Raw genomic sequence first — 19,783 nt, 5'->3', positions numbered from 1 at the left:
GCTGCTATGATTGGTTGACTGCAACGGCGGCTACACTTTAAAAAATTGCGATAAGTCATACAGCGTTTGTTTTTTGACGTGCAGAAGTTGCGATGTGTGTCAGATAAACATGAGTTCGGCTTTGAAGGGAAGGGGATTGGAGAGAAGTTGCAGAACTTTGAACTCGCATCGCCAAGGCGCTGGAATCATAGACCAATGCCGTCCGGTGAGGAGTGAAGTGTAGATCTCAGCCTGTAAGGAATGTTGCGAGTGGGTTGGACACCTCAAAGTAAGGAAGTTTACAATCAGGCAGCACTGCCTGAACCAGTTTCCTTCCAGTCCCTACTTGCAAAAGCACCTGCAGGTTTTCCGCCAGAACAGCCACACTCAGCTGTGATCTCTTCTCCTGTCAAACTTGACTTGGAATCACAGGAGAGAATGCCAGCTACCTTAACACTGAGTCCAGCCGATGAAGGAGAAAACAAAGCTGTTCTTTTCGCCTCTTCCCCGTACATCCAAAACTTCTACGTCACCCCGTTACAACATAGACAACAATTCATAAAAGCCGTCTGCGAGATTTCTAAAGAAAAGATGGGAAATAATGGAATAACATTAAACAGGTGACACACATGCATGCAGTTGACCCTATTGTATATGATAGCTCCTTATTAATCTGATTTAGTGGTATTATTGTTCAGTTTTGTACCTGCAATTCATTGTTATGAAAACTGTTTAATTGTCCTCATCTTTGGGATTTAGAATTGCTTCGGAAGCACCAATGGATTTTTTTCTGGCTCCAAGCAGACACTGAACGGCTATGATATTAATGCACTTGCAAGATCATCACTGGTTGGTAGGTTCAAATTGTCTGTTGCCAAGCGCCCCAGGACTGGAAAGCTTCCAAGTCGTTCCTCCACTTTACCGTATTGTTTATTGGAAAGAGTCTGTGTAGTTCAGAAATGAGGAGAAACTTCTTCATGGTGGATGTGGCAAGTCAAAGGAATGCCCTCCCCTCGGACCTCAGAGATTGGGATCATTCCAAATAGAGACTGGTAGATTTCTGGATATTATGTGAACTAGGATGTGGGGATAGGGCTACAAAATGGTACCAAGGCAGATGGTCAGACATGGTTTTGTCAAATGGCAGGGCAAGGGTAAGGGAACAGATGGCCTTTTCTTGCTCTCAATTCTCTGGCCTTACTTCTTGTGTTACCAAAGAGCAGGATGGGGAATGGAGAAACTCTAAGATATTCTCGGATATTTCTAACATGAAACACCAAAAACTGATGAACCTCCTTTGAAAGCGTAAGGATAGTGCAGAGCAGCACTTAAGAAACAGTGTGCTAAGGTAGCACTACATCAGTTGTGATGAGAGTGGTCAAAACAATAGGTGAGGTTGAAGGCCAAAGTCAGAACCGGGGCAACTATGTGACAGGTCTCACTCGAACGGGAAAAGGAAGCAGGACCAACAGTGGGAAATTGAGTAACCATTTAAAAGAAATACATCTGATGGGTGTTGGGAAGAAGTTAGGAAAACGGGACTAGAAATCTTCTCATATTACTAATTTAGCATGGTAGATTCCTTCTGTATATACTGCAAGTCTACGTATACAGATATAAGGAAGCTGACTTACGTCCATTGCAACTGAGAGCTGCAGTCTGTGTGATTCCTTCTATGTACTTCAAGTTACCAGTATTTATAAAATATACAATAGATGTGATACATTAGAGAAAGAGGCCATTTGGCCCAGCAGGTCCATTCTAACCTTTCATAAGAATGACCCAGTCGGCCCCATTTCCCAGTTCTTTCCCTGTAGGTCTGCAGTTCCCTTCCTTCAGATGCCCAGCAGATTCCTTTTCAAAAGACCCTGTCGAGCCTGCTTCAGAAGGTGCACTTGTAAAACCTGCTGCCACCCCCTCATTTCCCCTTTACCTCTTTCCCGATCACCTTGAATGTGTATCGCCTGGTTATTGAGTTTTTGGTCCACGGGCACGGTTACTCTTTATTCTGTCCACGCCTCGTCCTGATTTTGAACACGTCTATCGAACCAATCGTAACCTCCTCCACACTGAGGGGACCCAATCCAGCCCCTCCAGCCCCTCCATCCCCTCCATCCCAGAAGGTAACTGAGATCTTTTCGCCACCAACATAATTTATAAGTTAATTTTTGGTGCACCCAGATGTTTAAAATTACACAAAGCACAGAAGTACCTGTCCTACATAAAGAGAGAAGGTTTGAAGTTTAGAAATGGACAGGACAGATACAAACCCTTCCACCCAACATGTCCATTGATCTATATGTTGCTTGGAGGCTGATTTCGGAATACGATGCACATGGCAGGAAACAGTTAGGAGTGTAGCTTACATTGCCTCAGTTTGGTCAATTTTATGGAAATTGATTAGGTTATAAGGTTACCAACAAGAGAAAGATCTGCAGATGCTGGAAATCCGAGCAACACACACAAAACGCTGGAGGAGTTCAGCAGGCCAGGCAGCAACCATGGAAAAAAAGCAGAGCCTACGTTTTGGGCTGAGACCCTTCGGCAGGGCTGGAGGAAAAAGCTGAGGAGTAGATTTAAAAGGTGGAGGGAGGGGAGAGAGAAACATGAGATGATAAGTGAAACGTGCAGAGGGAGTGATGAAGTAAAGAGCTGGGAAGTTGATTGGTGAAAGAGACAGAAGGCCATGGAAGAAAGAAAAGGGGGGAGGAGCACCAGAGGGAGGTGATGGGCCGGCATGGGGATAAGGCGAGAGAGGGAAAAGGAGAGAGGAAATGATGAAGGAGGGGAAGTTAGATAAATCGATGTTCATGCCATCAGGATGGGGCTACCTAAAAAGAATATAACGTATTGTTCCTCCAACTTAACCCAGTGGAGGAGGCCATGGATGGACATAATAGGAATAGTAAGTGGAATTAAAATGGGTGACCACTGTGAGATCCCACTTTTTCTGGTAGGTCCTCCGTGAAGCGGACTCCCAATCTTCGTTGGGTCTCACCGATATACGGGAAGCCACGCTGGGAGCACCGAACACAGTATAAGACCCCAACAGACTCACAGGTGAAGTGTCACCTCATTGGAAGGACTGTTTAGGGTCCTGGATGGTAGTGAGGGAGGAGGTGTAGGGGCTGGTGTGGCACTTGTTTTGCTTGCAAGGTGGGGGTGGGGGACAGGGAGATCAGTGGGGAGGGCCGATGGACAAGGGAGCGATCTCTGTGGAAAGCAGAAAGTGGTATCACGTTGGAGGTGGCGGAAGTTGTGGAGGATGATGTGCTGGACGCGGAGGCTGGCGGGGTGGTCAGTGGTAGGGTATAAGGTTATTATGGGATGATCATTTGAGCCATTAATTTCCCATTGAATACAGGCATAATAGGCTGAAGTTGTGTCCCACTGCAGGCCGGCAGTGTTAACTAGTGCTGACAGTGCAAAAGGTGAGGAAGCAGTGGAATGAATGTGAGGCTAAATTAATCCAATCAATCTTATTAAACTGTGGCATTATATATAATATACTGAGCCAGACTCATAGATCTGCTCCCCAAATTCACTGTCCAGTGTGCCTGCCTGCACGAGCCTGTTTACAATAAGAAGAGCCAGCTGAGATAATTCTCGCTATCCAAACGCCATTCCCGGGACAGAGTGGGTTCCGACCAGCAACTGGGGCTCAGGTGTTTGATCCTTGGGACCCACCTCTAGAAATCCCTGACGGCCTTTCGACAGCTCACTGCTGTCAGAAGTCTTTGAATTATTTTTAGGAGTCTCTGCCAGCCAAAGAGATTTAAATATTTAATATAAAAATAAAAATTACATAAAATAGTTACGTTGGAAGAAACACTAAAAGATCAGAAATTAATTTAAAACTTTAAGATAAATTGAATTGACTAAACCACTTACCTACACTTACCTTTCTACTCTGTTAAGGAGGGCCACTATGCGTGCCCTGCTTTACAATGGCCTCTTCCTGCAGTATATTCAGCGGCGATTCCAGGGATTATTGCGTTGGCATCTGGTCAGAGATGAGCTGAATTCAGGAGGCAGAGGGCTGCCAACATTCTGAAGGACGGCAGACTGAAAGTAAAATCTAATGAGCCCATCAAAGCGTGAATCAGATGTGAGGAGAGGGTACGCCTACCCAGCCTGAGGTTGGGCGGTGTTGGTGAAACATGGGGTGCCCGCACTGTACTGGGAGACCTGGGCTCGGAAGACTTATTACAGTTTCTTGGGTACGGCTTTGAGCTTGTCGAGCCTCTCCGTTATGGACTCTCGTTCAGTGGTGTGCGGCTGGTATGCAGCGGCCTCCAATGCGAAGAGTTTTTCCAGCTCACGGGTAATCAACAGGGACTTAAGTGAAATGAATCAGCTGGAAGCTGCTGGTCTGGCTAGACAGCCGCAGCTTCCCCAAGTTTTTTGAAATCCCTGAAGCAAGTAGCAGGAAGCTGGAAGTTCAGTAACAGGCCAGGCTCAATCTTCCTGACTTTCTACCTGGGGTTGTAAGCACCTTACAATACAGGCAGTAATCCACAGAGTTATAGCAGTGGGAACTTTTGGTTCAGTTTCGTGATTTCTAGTGGTATTTGTCTAAGTCCCTGCTTGAAGAAATTCATCCCTGGTGGTCCAATATAACTTTTCTCTAAATCAGATAGGCATTCACTATCCAAATTTATAAATTTTTCCTCTGATCTCTAGATACCTAATAACCAGCTAAACGACTATTTCAGGACCAGGTACAAACTTTAAGACACCCTGCCTTCTCCCCAATGTATCCATTATGGGGAATCATAAATCCGCCCGGGGTTCATTGGGAGCAAGCCCAGTGCAGGCAAACCTTCCAAATGCACATTACGAGCAAATATTCCTGAACCTGGGAGAAATGGCTCTTCTCTCAGATTTCTTCTGATCCAACTAATCCCAGCTCTTTGGTGGTGTTTCAGGTGTAGTTGTGTCCTCAGCCTATTTGGCCAGTTTCTAGATTGAAGGATCAATTAGGAGAAAGAGGGAATTAAGATGGTGTTAAAGGAATGGCTGATAAAGAAGGTGTTAATACACATTTGTGCCTGTCTTTGTGTGTATGTGTCTGTGTATTGTTAGAGTGTGAATAGGTATCTGCATATGTGGCCTCATATTAAGTCACTGCTCTCCACTCATTTTGTGGCCTCTCACTGTTGGACCTCAGAAATGTCCTACAAAAAACATCTAGTAACTGATTGGCATAATCTTTCTCACAATAATTACAAGAAATTACCATTCCGCTCTTCACTCAAGGCAAATAATTCTCAATCCCAAGAGACTGCCTAGGTAGAGAATGGCAGAGAGCTGTTTCTGCCAGTGAGTCAAATAATTCCCCAGACCTGAGTGTGACACGTCAAAGGCAATTTTCCAGTCTTGCTTAATGTCGAAGAACTGGAAAGTGTCTGACCAGAGGGCTTAAAATGTTGGCTGTACTTTTTTCCCCATAGATGCTGAGTTCCTGCAGCATTTTGTGTGTGCCGTTTAAGATTAAAGTTAGGAACAGAAGGTTTAGAGGAGATACAACAAAGAGATTTTTCACGCAGAAGTTGGTTGGTTATTGGCATGCACTGCCTGAGGCAGCATGGACACAGGGACACAGCATTTAGAGAGTACTTAGATAAACACTTGAAATTGCCAAGTCACAGATGGCTACAGACCAAATGGGATTGGTAATGAAGGGTACTTGATAGTCAGTATGGACAGGATAGGCAGAAGGGCCATAAGATCAGAAGACATAGGATCAGAATCAGGCCATTCGGCCCATCGAGTCTGCTCCGCTGTTCCATCACAGTTGACTTATTATCCTTCCCAACCCCTTTCTCCTGGCTTCTTCCTGTAACCTTAAACATACTAACTAATCAAGAACTTAACCAGCCTCTGCTTTAAATATACCCAATAATTGGCCTCCACAGCCATCTGTGGCAATGAATTCCACAAATTCACCACCTTCTGGCTAAAGAAATTCCTCTTCCTCTCTGTCTAAATGGACACTCCTCTATTCTGAAACTGTGTTCTCTGGTCCTAGACTCCCCCATTATAGGAAACATCCTTTCTACATCCACCCCATCTAGGCCTTTCAATATTTGATAGGTTTCTATGAAATCCCTCTTCATTCTTCTAAACTCCAGCAGCCCTGCAGAACACCACTAATCACTGGCAGCCAATCAGAAAAGGCCCCCTTTATTCCCATTCTTTGCCTTTTTCCAGTCAGCCAAACTTATATCCATGCTAGTATCTTTCCTGTAATACAACGGGCACTTATCTTGTTAAACAGCCTCTTGCATGGTACGTTGTCAAAGGCTTTTTAAAAATCCAAGTAAACAACGTCTACTGAATCTTCTTTGTCTACCCTGCCTGTTATTTCTTCAATGACTTCCAACAGATTTTTCAGGCAGGATTTCCCCTTAAGGAAACTATGCTGACTTTGGCCTATTTTACCATGTGCCTCCAAGTACCCCGGGAGCTCATCCTTAATAATCGACTCCAACATCTTCTCAACCACTGAAGTCAGGCTAACTGGCCTACAGTTCCCTTTCTTGCGCCTCCCTCCCTTCTTAAAGAGTGCAGTGACACTTGCAATCTTCCATTGCTCTGGAACCATTTGAAAGATCGTTACTAATGTCTCCACAATCTCTTCTGCCATATATAACACTTGTTTTCAAGAAGATTTCCAGAATGCGAGAACACATCTCAGGGTGACCAGTCCTTGCTGGCCTGAGGAAATATTGTAAATAGAATCGGAACCAGAACTTTGCTTTCTTCATTCTGGTTACCCTCTCTCTCCTTCTCTTCTCACCTGCCCAGCTCTGTGGTTCCCCATTTCCTTCCCTTTCTCCCACGGTCCACACTCCCCACCTATCAGATTCTTTCTTCTTCAGCCCTTTTATCTCTTTCACCTATCAGCTCCCAGCTTCTTACTTCATTCCACCTCACCTGGTTTTACCTATCACCCGCCAGCTTGTACTCCCCTCTTCCCCCACCTTCTTATTCTGGCTTCTTCCCCCTTCCTTTGCACTCCAGATGAAGGAACTTGGACCGGAACCATTGACTGTTTATTCCCCTCCATAGATGGTTCCTGACCTGCTATGGTCCCCCAGCATTTTGTGTGTGTTGCTGAGGAAGTGTAGTGTTTATTTCACTTTGTGTTGGAACGTGAACCATGTCTTCCTCCAGGATTGAGACAATGGTGACGTTACAGAAACATATAAAATTATGAACGGGATAGATAAGGTAGAGGCAGGAAAGTTGTTTCCACTGGTCGGTGAGACTAGAACTAGAGGACATAGCCTCAAGATTCGAGGGAGTAAGTTTAAGATGGAGATGAGGATGAACTGTTTTTCCCAGAAAGTGGTGAATCTGTGGAATTCTCTGCCCAATGAAGCAGTGGAGGCTACCTAGTATATATTTAAGACAAGGTTGGCTAGTTTTTGCATAGTAGAGGAATTAAGGGTTAAGGGGAAAAGGCAGGTAGGTGGAGATGAGTCCATGGCCAGATCAGCCATGATCTTATTGAATGGTGGAGCAGCCTCGATGGGCCAAATGGCCTACTCCTGCTCCTATTTCTTATGTTCTTAAATTACTTCTACTCCAGCTGTGCAAGTACAAAGAGGGATTAAAAGGAAACAATTTGTTCTTTGGTAAAGGAAATAACAAGTAGAGGTTGGGATGATACCCCATGGGGATTACTTACAAAGTGTGAACAGACTAATTCAAAGCGTGTTGAGTTTAATAAGAGTCTTTCCTTTAAATCTCATTCATAATACTGCCATTTGAAAGACAGATGGCCAATTTTTAAGATTACAATAAAATACACAGGTTTGTTTAATCATTGTGGTGAAGAGCAGCATTGAATTTTTATTTCAGGCCTGGTTCAAACAGTGAAAGATCATATTACCAAACCAACAGCCATGGCAAGTGGGCGTGTTGCTCACATCATTGAATGGAAGGGTTGGGGTGCCCAGCGCAGAGGGTGTAATGCCCCTCCAATGGATGAAGACCAATACTCCAATCTGACCGATGAACTAAAGGAAGCTCGCTTTGCTGCAGGTAAGGAAACCATGCTGGATGTCGGTTCATCGTTGAGATGGAAAAAAAGAGGCATGAGTTCCAGACGACTGGAATATTTGATTTCAGCGCAGCAAGGATCAAACAGCAGGATAGCAACAGGAAAAGGCCAGGGATGTGGAAAATATTGAGATTTTGCAATAGGAAAGGCATTGCTCAGATGTTTATATCTGAAGGGCTCAGGTGTGTAACTAGCTAATTGCAACATTTTGATTTACACATTACATTCCCCTATTGCAACAGAGATTCAGGAATGGTAGTGATAACCTGCACTGATACGAGGGGGAGCACCTGTTCCCAGGTATATATCGTGTTGTAAACTCTAGTAACTCTGTAGATGCTGGAAGTCCAAAGCAACACACGTGGAATGCTGGAGTAACTCGGCAGGTCAAGCAGCATCTCTGGAAAAGAGCGAACAGTTGACATTTTGAGTCCTAAATAACAGTCTCATCCAGAGACACCGACTGCTTATACTCTTCCATAGTAAACACAAAGTACACTGCCGATGCTGGGGTCAAATCAACACGTACAAACAAGCTGGAGGAACTCGGCAGGTCGGGCAGCTTCCGTTGAAACGAGCAGTCAACATTTCTGGCCGAGACCCTTCGTCAGGACGAAGTCGTTGACTGCTTGTTTCAACGGATGCTGCCCAACCTGCTGAGTTCCTCCAGCTTGTTTGTACGTGTTGACTTTTCCATAGTTGCTGCCCGACCTGCTGAGTTCCTCCAGCATTTTGTGTGTGTTGCTTTATATATCATATTGTGCTTCTCCAGTCCTTAAAGCCAAAGGATACTCAGGGGTTATGGGACGTCCCAGAGTGCATATGAGGCCTAAAACGTGAGATACCTCTTTCTCCCTCGTTAGTGAGAGGAGAGAGCCTGTGGGATGTCGAACTGTTGGGATGAACAGGGTTTTTTTTTTGATGGACTCTAGATCATGGTCTCTTTGGAGGGTAGGGGGGGCTGATACTTTCTACTGGAACAAGTGAGGGAGGGAGAGGGGGAGAGTTGATGCTTTGCTGCTGATTGTGTGTGGGAGGGGGGTTTTTGGGCCTCTAACGTTTTTCTGTCATCCATTCTTTGGGGATTTTCTTCTGTTTCACGGATGTCTGTGAAGAGTAAGAACTTCAAGCTCTATACTGTGCACATTCTCTGATATTGAAGGTACCATTGATACTTTAAGGCATTTTGGAGAATGCAGGCAGAAGCCTTGTTCCATTGGTTTTAGGCTTAGTTGGGGCTGGCGATGGGATGGTGCCTTTAAAGAGACGTAGCAAAACTAAAGATATTGATCTGCAGATTCACCCATATCTACTTTTATAACAGAAGAACAGAATTGGCTCCAGAGTCTCCAATCAGTGTGCAGACTTGCCTTTCCTATTTCATCATCCCAGGTCTCTCCCTATTGCACACCACAGACTGTTCAGAGTTTGACTTGAGTTATTTGAAGGGGTGCTGATAACCCTGGAGTTTACCTTGTGCCATCTCTGCAAAACCAGTTGCATTTAGCTCTGTTGAAGGTCATTGTTGCCGTGGACAAACAGGATATAAACGCCAAGAAAATCAGCTTTTTGTGCAAGCATAATTTAAATTAACATAAATTATACATATATTATGCACGTGCACAACAAACAACAAAATAAAGGTAATGACTCTAGTGCAATATTGAAAGAGCCAAGGGGGAGAGAGAGAGAATATATATGGTGTGAGGTAATATTAGAGTTTTTCAAGTTATTTTAAAAACTTGATGGTCCTGGGGAAGAAACTGTTGTTGAACGTTGAGGTGTTGGTCTTCAAGCTCCTGTATCTCCTGCCTGGCAGCAATGAGAAGAGGTGGGAGGGAGTCCAGAATGATGGTTGTCACATTCCTGAAACACTGGTTCTTACTGGGCTTCTCGTGGCTGTTCTTTTTAATCACATTTTAAAAAATTCTGTCTTTTTCCAACAGGTGTTGCCGAGCAGTTTGCTATTACTGAGGCAACACTGAGTGCTTGGTCCTCGCTGGACACTGAAGAAGTGCTTGGAGACAGCAGCCCAAGCAATGTGGTTAACTACCTCAGTAGGTCAACATTCTTCATTCTCCCTCGATTTATTGGTTGAGGTGTAGGTTATTACAGGGTGGGTTTCAATGAAAGGCCCCTTTGAGCTAATCCTTTCAAAATATCAACCATTCTCTTTCATTGCAGCATCTTGCTATTTCGTGTGCTGATTACGATCACCTTCCTCCAAAATCTGTTCAGGTTGTCCCACCTTCTCTGAGGAACTGCTCAATATTAGTTGTAAATTTACCTTTCACAGTCGTGAACTCAGCACCTTGCTGGCCGGCTGCATCTGAAAACATTTCTCTGAGTCAACCCAATCCCCTTAACTACCTCATACTGTACTAAGCTGGGATCTTCTCTGAGATATCTCCTTGATAGTCTTAGATCATTCCTGCTGGCTGCCAGAGAACACTGGTGCACGATGGCTCTGGTTGAGACATAGGCTGTAGTCATACAGTTTATTAGAAATGACAGCAGAGGGAGGTTGACTTTCAGCTGGACTTTTTTGTACTGTTACTCATTCTTCAGAAGGAGTCCTACATTATTCACATTTTCTATGCCCTCTAATGTCACTTACTTCCAAAGATTTATTTTAATCTTCATGGAATCTCTACCCCAGCCAGGCTGGGCAAAACATTTCCAAGTCTAAACTATTCTTCTGGAAGTAGATGTCACAGATAGGGGACGAGGTTGTCATTATTTTCTTCAAAATCTTAAAAAACTTAATTAGTGGAAATTCCACTGTTCTGTCAGAACTCCTAGCCTTGACTTTCCATTGCAATACCGGAAAAGATGAACAAACAGTCTGAAATCATTTGGAGCCCACTTTATGACACTTGGCTCCCACTCAAGTGTATCTGGCACTGGTCAAATACACCATTAGACTTAAATATAAAGACTTGGCACTGGCTAATCCTCTGTATAAATGCAATTCCCACCAGACCACTCACATTGGTCATACTTATTAAGGGCACCTACAGGTATCAAAAGACCATAAGATATAGGAGCAAAATTGAGCCATTTGGCCCGTCGAATATGCTCCATCATTTCATCATGGCTGATCCATTTTTCCCCTTAGTTCCGATCTCTTGCCTTCACTCCCCGCTCCCCGTATCCCTTCATGCCCTGACTGCTCAAGAATCTATCAACCTCTGCCTTAAATATACATAAAGACTCAGCCTCCATAGCTGCCTGTGACAACGAATTCCCCGGATTCACCACTCTCTGGCTAATGAAATTCCTCCTCATCTCCATTCTAAAAGGACGCCCCTCTTTTCTGAGGCTGAGTCCTCTTCTCCACCACAGGAAAGATCCTCTCAAATCCACTCTATCAAGCCCTTTCATTGTTTGATAGGGTTCAACGAGGTCACCCCTCATTCTTCTGAATTCTAGTGCATACAGTATCAGACTAATGCCCCCAGTCACGTGGCATTGCCACAGAAGTCTGTCATCCAGAAACCACACCAACATCAGAGCTCAGTTCTCTTGCTACAGGGAGGGAAGTGAGTTTCACCCTACAGCGTGTCTGCAATGCGAGGGTGTGATTTTCTGCCTGTCTGCATACATGCATTGTGTCTGTACACGTATATGAATTTCTGCGCGCACACACACATGAATATGGATGTGCAGATCTACACGTATATGGGTCTGCGTTTGTGCACAGTGCGTGTGTATGTGCACGCACGCATGTGTGTGTCTGTTTGCTTGGGCTCGTGAAGTGACCCTCCAGATTTATTTTAGGACCTTGGGAAGAGACAGACAACACCCCAGCTCCAGTCCCAGTGCTCCCCACCCCTCCCATTGAGTGGAGACAGACTACACCCCAGCTCCAGTCCCAGTGCTCCCCACCCCTCCCATTGAGTGGAGACAGACAACACCCCAGCTCCAGTCCCAGTGCTCCCCACCCCTCCCGTCGAGTGGAGACAGACTACACCCCAGCTCCCCACCCCTCCCATTGAGTGGAGACAGACTACACCCCAGCTCCAGTCCCAGTGCTCCCCACCCCTCCCGTCGAGTGGAGACAGACTACACCCCAGCTCCCCACCCCTCCCATTGAGTGGAGACAGACTACACCCCAGCTCCAGTCCCAGTGCTCCCCACCCCTCCCGTTGAGTGGAGACAGACTACACCCCAGCTCCAGTCCCAGTGCTCCCCACCCCTCCCGTTGAGTGCAGACAGACAACACCCCAGCTCCAGTCCCAGTGCTCCCCACCCCTCCCATTGAGTGGAGACAGACTACACCCCAGCTCCAGTCCCAGTGCTCCCCACCCCTCCCATTGAGTGGAGACAGACAACACCCCAGCTCCAGTCCCAGTGCTCCCCACCCCTCCCATTGAGTGGAGACAGACAACACCCCAGCTCCAGTCCCAGTGCTCCCCACCCCTCCCATTGAGTGCAGACAGACAACACCCCAGCTCCAGTCCCAGTGCTCCCCACCCCTCCCATTGAGTGGAGACAGACAACACCCCAGCTCCAGTCCCAGTGCTCCCCACCCCTCCCATTGAGTGGAGACAGACAACACCCCAGCTCCAGTCCCAGTGCTCCCCACCCCTCCCGTCGATTCCAATTATGCATCATAACTAATCTGCGTGCTTTCCTGCCAACCTCAGCAGTTGTTTGCCAACTTAAAGATTGTTCTGACCGGGCAAAGTTGAGTCTTTGAGCAGTTTTTAGTCAGTTCTTCACATCTAGAAAAGTCCCACTCTCCAATGTAAGATTATGACATAACTACCGTAATTTGAGGCCATTGTTAGGTGGGGTTTCCTATTTTACAATTTCTGTACTATTTTGCTTCTACTACCCATGAACAATGCTGTTGACACCAAAGAAGCCCACAACAAGCTCTGGCGTCCATAACAATTAAATTCTCTGACGTGGTGAACACTTTAGAGGCCATCACTATGAGGTCGCCAGCGGTAAATTTCATTAGTTTAAAATAAAGTTTCTCTTTTTTTTTGTAGATACAGAGGACATTTATTATGAAGATCACTCTTCCAATGGGTCTCAAGGTTTTTACTCTCTCAGCGTTGAAGGACCTTGCACTTTGGTGACTCCCATCACACCGTCTGTAGACAGCCCAGCTGGCGAGCCAGTGCAAATAGACATGGCCACCCTCGACCCTGCTCACAACGCCTCGCCCGCTGCAACCTTGACTCACGAGCCTCCAAACTGCTTGTACCTTCCGGAAGCCGGCTCCTGTGGGGGGGATTTGCACAGGACACTAGGACAGAGCACTGGAAGCCACCATCACCATTCACACTCCAGCAACAACAGCTCACTCATCGAAGATGACGTGTTTTATAATTAGCCTTACCGTGCCAGGGACTTACGGTCGGAAGCCACACTGCTGGACAAGGATGCTTTCTGCTTCGTTATTCAAAATGGGACTGTCGTTGTTCTACTCCACTTTAACACTGTGTACATGTGGTGCGCGCGTGTGTGTGTGTGTGTGTGTGTGTGCATGCATGTGTGTATGCATGTGTGTATGTATCACATTCATCGGGGTATAGGATGATTAAATAACATGACACAACAATTGACCTCTTAGTCCCAGCGTTGAGCAGGAGAGGAAGTCTGTGTTTGCCCTCCAGTGGCCCCTCTTAGAGGAAAAGGGACTTATTGCCCTCCACAGTCACATCCGCACCACGCCTTGAAATCTGAAGGGACTCCTGGTGTCGTCAAACTCCCGGCAGAACTTGCAGGGAGATGATGTCCAGGCTCACGCATTAGGAAAAACCATCTTGGTAAGAAACAGAAGGCATCGAGGGTGGAAAACTAGAAAAGGGAAGGTTGGTTATGTCCTCGCTTTGCTCGAGTATGATACAGAGCACCCCACTTTGGGGATAGGGATTTATCGCCTGTCTTATTCTTAACATTACAGCTCTATCTAAACTTGGCCCAGCCCTCTGGTGAAGTATTAAAAAAGAAAAGGTTTATGTTGCTGTTCTTCCTTTCAGTTTTTAGATGCACTTTTCCCCCTCAGGTATTATTCATCCAATAGCTCTTTGAATGATGTGTTATTCCTCCCGGTCAAGCATTGCATAAAACATTGTCACGAGGAATTGTGGTCAATGTCTCACAGGCAGCCGTGATACTATTTTGTCTTTGTCCTGTGGAATGTACGTGGAATCTATCACAATCAAGAAAAAGAAAAGAATTAAAACATTTAAATGTATTAAATGGATTACTCTGTCAGTCGTATTGTATGCCTTTAACATTCTGCGACCCACCTAAGATGTGAACGCTTTGGGGAAAAGGTGGGATGGTTTGGAAGAGGCAGCTGGAATGTAACATCTAAAAACGCACAGGCTGTGTGCTCTGTTGTGAGTTGAGGCAGAAAGGTAGCACCTTCTGCTGATGACAGAGAATCACTCTCCGAAAGTGCGTGGGGCTTGCTCCGTTTGTAATAACCGCAAGGAAACACTTGTTAGACTGATGGGGGTTGCAACTGCCGTGAGGCGAACGACTGCTCGCTTTTCCACTTGCCTCTTCTTTTCTCGTCAACTGCCCATCACCTCTCCCCGATGCCCCTCCTTCTTTCCCTTTCTCCCATGGTCCACTCTCCTATCGGATTGCTTCTTCTTCAGCCCTTTACCTTTTCCACCAATCACCTCCCAGCTTCCTCCCCCTCCCATCCACCTCACTTCACCTTTCACCTTCTGGCTCGTGCTCCTTCCTGCCCTTATTCTGGCTCCCTCTTCCTTCTTTCCGGTCCTGATGAAGGATGTCGGCCTGAAACGTTGACTGTTTATTCCTTTCCTTAGAAGCTGCCTGGCCTGCTGAGTTTCTCCAGCATCTTGTGCGCGTTAATCTGATTATATACCCTGTCTGTGCCTCTCATTGTTTATATATCTCTATCAGTTCTTTCCTCAGTCTCCTTTACTCCAGGGCCAAGCCCAACCCATCCAATCTCTTCCCATAACTAGAGTCCTCCATTCCAGGCAACATCCTGGCAAATCTCCTCTGCACTCTCTCCAATGTAACCATATCCTTCCTGTAATATGACCGTAATTCGACGCAATACTCCAATGCAAGTTGCAACAAATGCTCCAACTTTTATATGCCCTGACCTAGGAAGACAAGAATGCAATACGTCTTCTTCAGCACCTAGCTACTGGTGTTGCCTCCTTCAGGGAACTGTGGCCCCTCCATTTAATCGATGTCCAACCACTATTGCAGCAAGAATGTCTCAGGGTTTTCAGAAACGTGCTTTCAGGCCAAATATTTGTAAGGAAACGGTCGGGTGAGTGAAGGCTTGGAAACTGAATGCAGAGCCACCAGTGATAGAGCCATTAACGTCAGGCACAAGCGAGTGACCAGAGCTACAGGTGCCTCAGGAGGGCTGAATGATGTTTCAAACACAGTTACTGAGAAAATAGGAGTTAGGAAACAAAGGAGATGACAGTATAAAATCACACTAGTTCAACAAGGAGTGGACTGACAAATGATTGTGAGCTAGAATCTTGCATAGTACAATCCCAATTTGAACACAGATGGACATAACATGAAAGGCACAATGAGGGTAATCAGCCCTGGTCAGGTGTCTTACCACCTGCCAATCTGAAGGATGGACTAACGTGGCTAACTTTAAGTGACAACAGTTCAGCAGACCCTTGTTTTCCTGGGCAGGGGTAGACCATAGTTTGCTTTTGACATCAGTTCTAACTTCACCTTTCCTTACGTAAAGCAAATTTCTTAGAAAACAAGAAATTTTCATACTGAATGTTAAAATTAAATTATTATAGTTCCCCCCCCCCAAAAAAAAACTAATTAGGCAACTTGCCTAATTCTTATCATTTAATTTTTAAAATATTTTATATTAGTGATGGTTCACAACTCATTTTGTTGTAGGAATCAGTGTATTATTTAACGTTTTGGAATGTAATTGTGTATTTGTGAGGACACACGACCTTTGGGTGTTTACCGGTAGTAAACGTCTGTGTACTGCACGGAACGTCTTGTTAAAATAATGTCAGCACAAGATTGCAGGATGGCCTGTAAAAATAGCACATGTTTCTTGCCTTCGGTGGTAACTACGACTTGACTGGGATGCGCCCATTTGCCAGGTCTTCAATCACTTTCTTTAGCTGAGAGAAAAGAGAGGTTTCAGTTACTGTAGCCCACAGCACGGCGAGCGACATCACAAGAGCATCTGAATACGAAAAGCGACAGCACAATCCCGAGCAATGGCGCGAGGGCCTGTCACAGTCGTGCAAGACAGGAGCTTCATTTGACCCTCTCCGCCCATGCTACCCAAAATCCCAGCTCTTTTTCATAACTGGAGGTTTGATAGGAAGTATCTGTCTGATATAATCATTAGTGCGGGGAGGCCAGAGACCATCTTAGAGCAGGGGTTCCCAACCTGGGGTCCATGGACCCCTCGGTTAATGGTAGGGGTCCATGACATAAAAAAAAGGTTGGGACCACACACACACACACTCACACACACACACACACACACACACACACACACACACACACACACACACACACTCACACACGCACGCACGCACACACACACACACACACACACAATGCTGGAGGAGCTCAGCAGGCCAAGCAGCGTCTACAGAAAGGAATAAAGAGTCGACGTTTCGGGCCGAGACCTTTCTTCAGGATCCCCAGTGTGACCTGTTGAGCTCCTCCAGTACTTTGTGTTACTCTGGATTTCCACCATCTGCAGAACCTCTTATGTTAGAGATCTTTCAGGGAGAGTTGCAGGTGCAAATTAATTTTCAGCTAGGGAGAACTGCCCCCATAGTGTTAGTCCTGAAGGTTTTGTATTGCTGCAATAGGAATTTATAGATAGCACAGTACTTTTATAAAATCCTTACTATTCCAATATCTGCCTTGCTTGCTCGTATTCCAATAATGAGTGCAGCACTGAAGAAACCACTATGTTTTCTTTAAAAATCCTAGCTTTTTATAGTACCGGGTATGCTGCAGAGAAATGGACAAGTGATACACAGACCAGCCGAACAAACAGATTGGACTCACCCACGAGCAACGCAGTGGCGAAAGTTCCTGCCTCAAAGCTCCGGCAATTCGGGTGCCGTCTGTGCGCGGGGTTTGCGTGCCCTCCCTGTGAGTGCCTGGTTTTACCCCGGGAGCTCCGGTTCCCTCCTGCATCTCAGGGTCATGCTGGTGGAAGGTTAATTGACCCCCGCAAACCGCACCCGATTTGCAGGCGAGCGTTATAATCTGGAGAGAGGTGGCGGGAGCGCGTGGAGAGTAAAATACGATTAAAATAAACGTGTTCTTGATAGTGAATGCAGACCCAGTCGGCTGAAGACCCTGTTTCTAAGCTGGATGACTCTAACTCACTAGTGCACTGGTTTTAGTTGATGCATGTGACTTTGAAATGTTAATATTTGGGGTTCTTTCCTGTTGGTCTTGCTGGCACAGGAAGGTGGTGGGACAGGGTGCAAAAATTCTTCATTTGATCCTCAGAGGAACCGAACTCCTCCTGAACAGAACTGCTGATCTAATAGACTGGCAACAAACTTAAAAGGCAAATTGGTCAACAGTTAAAGCTGTGGTCGCACGGGTCTAATCCTAGCCTCTGATACCTTGTGTCCTTAAAGCCATGTTCTCAGCACTTAGCACATCTGCGTCATACCCCATACCTGCACAAGAATAAAACTGGTGCACAATGTTTCAAAGTTACACATGAACTTACTTTAAAGTTGTAATTATCTTTCCCAGTCATGTCTTACCTCATCTCTGGTTACAAAGCCAACAACCCTGCCTGCCGAAATGACGAACGTGTGTTGAAGGACAAGGAGTTCAAACAGTTTATGGGCCTGAAAATAGATTGGATGTTTTAATATTTCTCAGTACAATTTCCATACCATTCCTATTTATTATTACTGCAGGTGGCACCTGGCTGTTAAAGATAGAAAGTGGCGGCTGATTGCAAATCACTTCACACATTAATCAAGCCCCAGCTAAATTGTGTGATGAATTTCAAAACGTTTGCAGCTTAATTTCAGACAAGATAGGCATAATTTGCAGAAAAGTAATATTTACCTCTCTTAAATGCAACAGTATTCAAAAACCAGTCAGTATATTTTTTTAGGGAGCCAAACAGCCTAATGTGTACATTGAATATCCAAATGCACTCGTACCTGCCTTTGCTGCATAATCATTTTTTTATAATGTTTCAAAACATTTCAATCATGCCTGCAGAGTGTTTTAGTAAGAGATTATTGGGTTCTTTATCAATCTACATCCTTGGTGCCTGTTATGAATAACTCGAATTTCTAACCAGTTACAGATGGGTTGGTAACATTGCCAATCTAATCCATTTGTACTGTTGCATTGGGCCCATCATTCTGCCCCGTACTAGATGACATTCACCTCTGCCCCAGTCCAGGGAAGGAATTGGCTTGGACTGCAGGGTCTACGCAGAAGCAGATGACGATGGAGTCTGGAATTGAGTGAGTCAATAACTAAAGGTCAAAATACATTTGATTAGCAAAGAATGTATAAATTATACAAGCTTCAGATTCGTCTGCTTACAGGCAGCCACACAACAAGAAACCCGAAAGAGCCAATGTGGTGAGAAAGAGAGAGAGAGAGAGAGAGAGAGAGAGTGAGACAGAGAGTGAGACAGAGAGTGAGAGAGAGAGAGTGAGAGAGAGTGAGACAGAGAGTGAGAGAGAGTGAGCGAGAGAAAGTGAGAGAAAGAGTGAGAGAGAGTGAGAGTGAGAGTCAGAGAGAGAGTGAGACAGAGACAGAGAAAGAGAGAGTGAGAGAGAGAGAGAGTGAGACAGAGAGTGAGAGAGAGAGTGAGAGTGAGACAGAGAGTGAGAGAGAGTGAGCGAGAGAAAGTGAGAGAGAGAGTGAGAGAGAGTGAGAGTGAGAGTCAGAGAGAGAGTGAGACAGAGACAGAGAAAGAGAGAGTGAGAGAGAGAGAGAGTGAGAGAGAGAGTGAGACAGAGAGAGAGAGAGAGAGAGAGAGAGAGAGGCGGGGGGAACAAATCAAATCAGATCAGATCACAGAAACAGTAAAGCAAGCATCAGCATTCAGAATGAAACTGAGTCGATGAGGGCGAAGCTCAGAGCAGCCGGGATCACCTGGAGTCTCAGTCCATCACACAGAGGCTATACAAGCAAGAAAGATGCAGGCTGGGCCAGTGAAAAGTGGCCAATACAACATTACAAACGGATTGACTTGGCAATGTTAGTGATACGTCTCTACTGGATAAAAATTTCAGTTTTTCATCCCAGGCAGCAAGGGATGTAGATCGATAAAGAACTCAATATTCTCTAAGTAAAGCACTCTGGAGGTCATGATCTAAATGTTCTGAAGCATTATAAAAAGGGATGATGTAGCATAATGCAGGGAGGAGTGTATTTGGATATGGGAGCAGATGGATAGTCCAAACTATGGTTGTATAGTCTGAGCTATGATTGGAGAGTCCGAGCTACAGTTGTATAGACCAAGCTACAGTTATATAGTCTGCGCTATGGTTGTATAGACCAAGCTACAGTTATATAGTCTGCACTATGGTTGTATAGACCAAGCTACAGTTATATAGTCTGCGCTATGGTTGTATAGACCAAGCTACAGTTATATAGTCTGTGCTATGGTTGTATATTCCGAGCTACGGTTGTATAGTCCGAGCTACAGTTATATAGTCCAAGCTACAGTTATATAGTCCAAGCTACAGTTATATAGTCTGCGCTATG

General features: G+C 45.4%; 2 protein-coding genes across 11 annotated transcripts in view; one reads left to right on the top strand and one right to left on the bottom strand.

Moving 5' to 3' along the window:
* Window positions 1-14,273, top strand: part of fam131c (family with sequence similarity 131 member C) — a 28,217-nt gene extending 13,944 nt beyond the window's left edge. For both annotated transcript variants that reach the window (XM_073031851.1, XM_073031850.1), the window contains 4 exons: window positions 739-832; window positions 7,849-8,031; window positions 9,997-10,107; window positions 13,051-14,273. In XM_073031851.1, the coding sequence (XP_072887952.1) occupies window positions 739-832; window positions 7,849-8,031; window positions 9,997-10,107; window positions 13,051-13,397 (735 nt within the window). In that variant the 3' untranslated portion in view covers window positions 13,398-14,273. The remainder of the gene's footprint in view (window positions 1-738; window positions 833-7,848; window positions 8,032-9,996; window positions 10,108-13,050) is intronic.
* The window catches only part of clcnk (chloride channel K), a 65,049-nt gene continuing 57,888 nt past the window's right edge, over window positions 12,623-19,783 (bottom strand). For 3 of the 9 annotated variants that reach the window (XM_073031842.1, XM_073031839.1, XM_073031843.1), the window contains exons 18-20: window positions 17,806-17,892; window positions 17,087-17,290; window positions 15,873-16,176 (exon numbers count right to left, since the gene is read on the bottom strand). In XM_073031842.1, coding sequence (XP_072887943.1) covers window positions 16,123-16,176; window positions 17,087-17,290; window positions 17,806-17,892 — 345 coding nt within the window. In that variant the 3' untranslated portion in view covers window positions 15,873-16,122. Of the gene's footprint in view, window positions 13,286-14,105; window positions 14,220-15,872; window positions 16,177-17,086; window positions 17,291-17,805; window positions 17,893-19,783 lie in introns of those variants that run through there. The other 6 variants (XM_073031847.1, XM_073031844.1, XM_073031841.1 and 3 more) reach the window with 5 other exon arrangements.

Source organism: Hemitrygon akajei, chromosome 29 (assembly GCF_048418815.1).
Source record: "Hemitrygon akajei chromosome 29, sHemAka1.3, whole genome shotgun sequence".
In the NCBI taxonomy this organism is placed as follows: domain Eukaryota; kingdom Metazoa; phylum Chordata; class Chondrichthyes; order Myliobatiformes; family Dasyatidae; genus Hemitrygon; species Hemitrygon akajei.
This window is presented reverse-complemented; position numbering and strand designations above follow the sequence as displayed.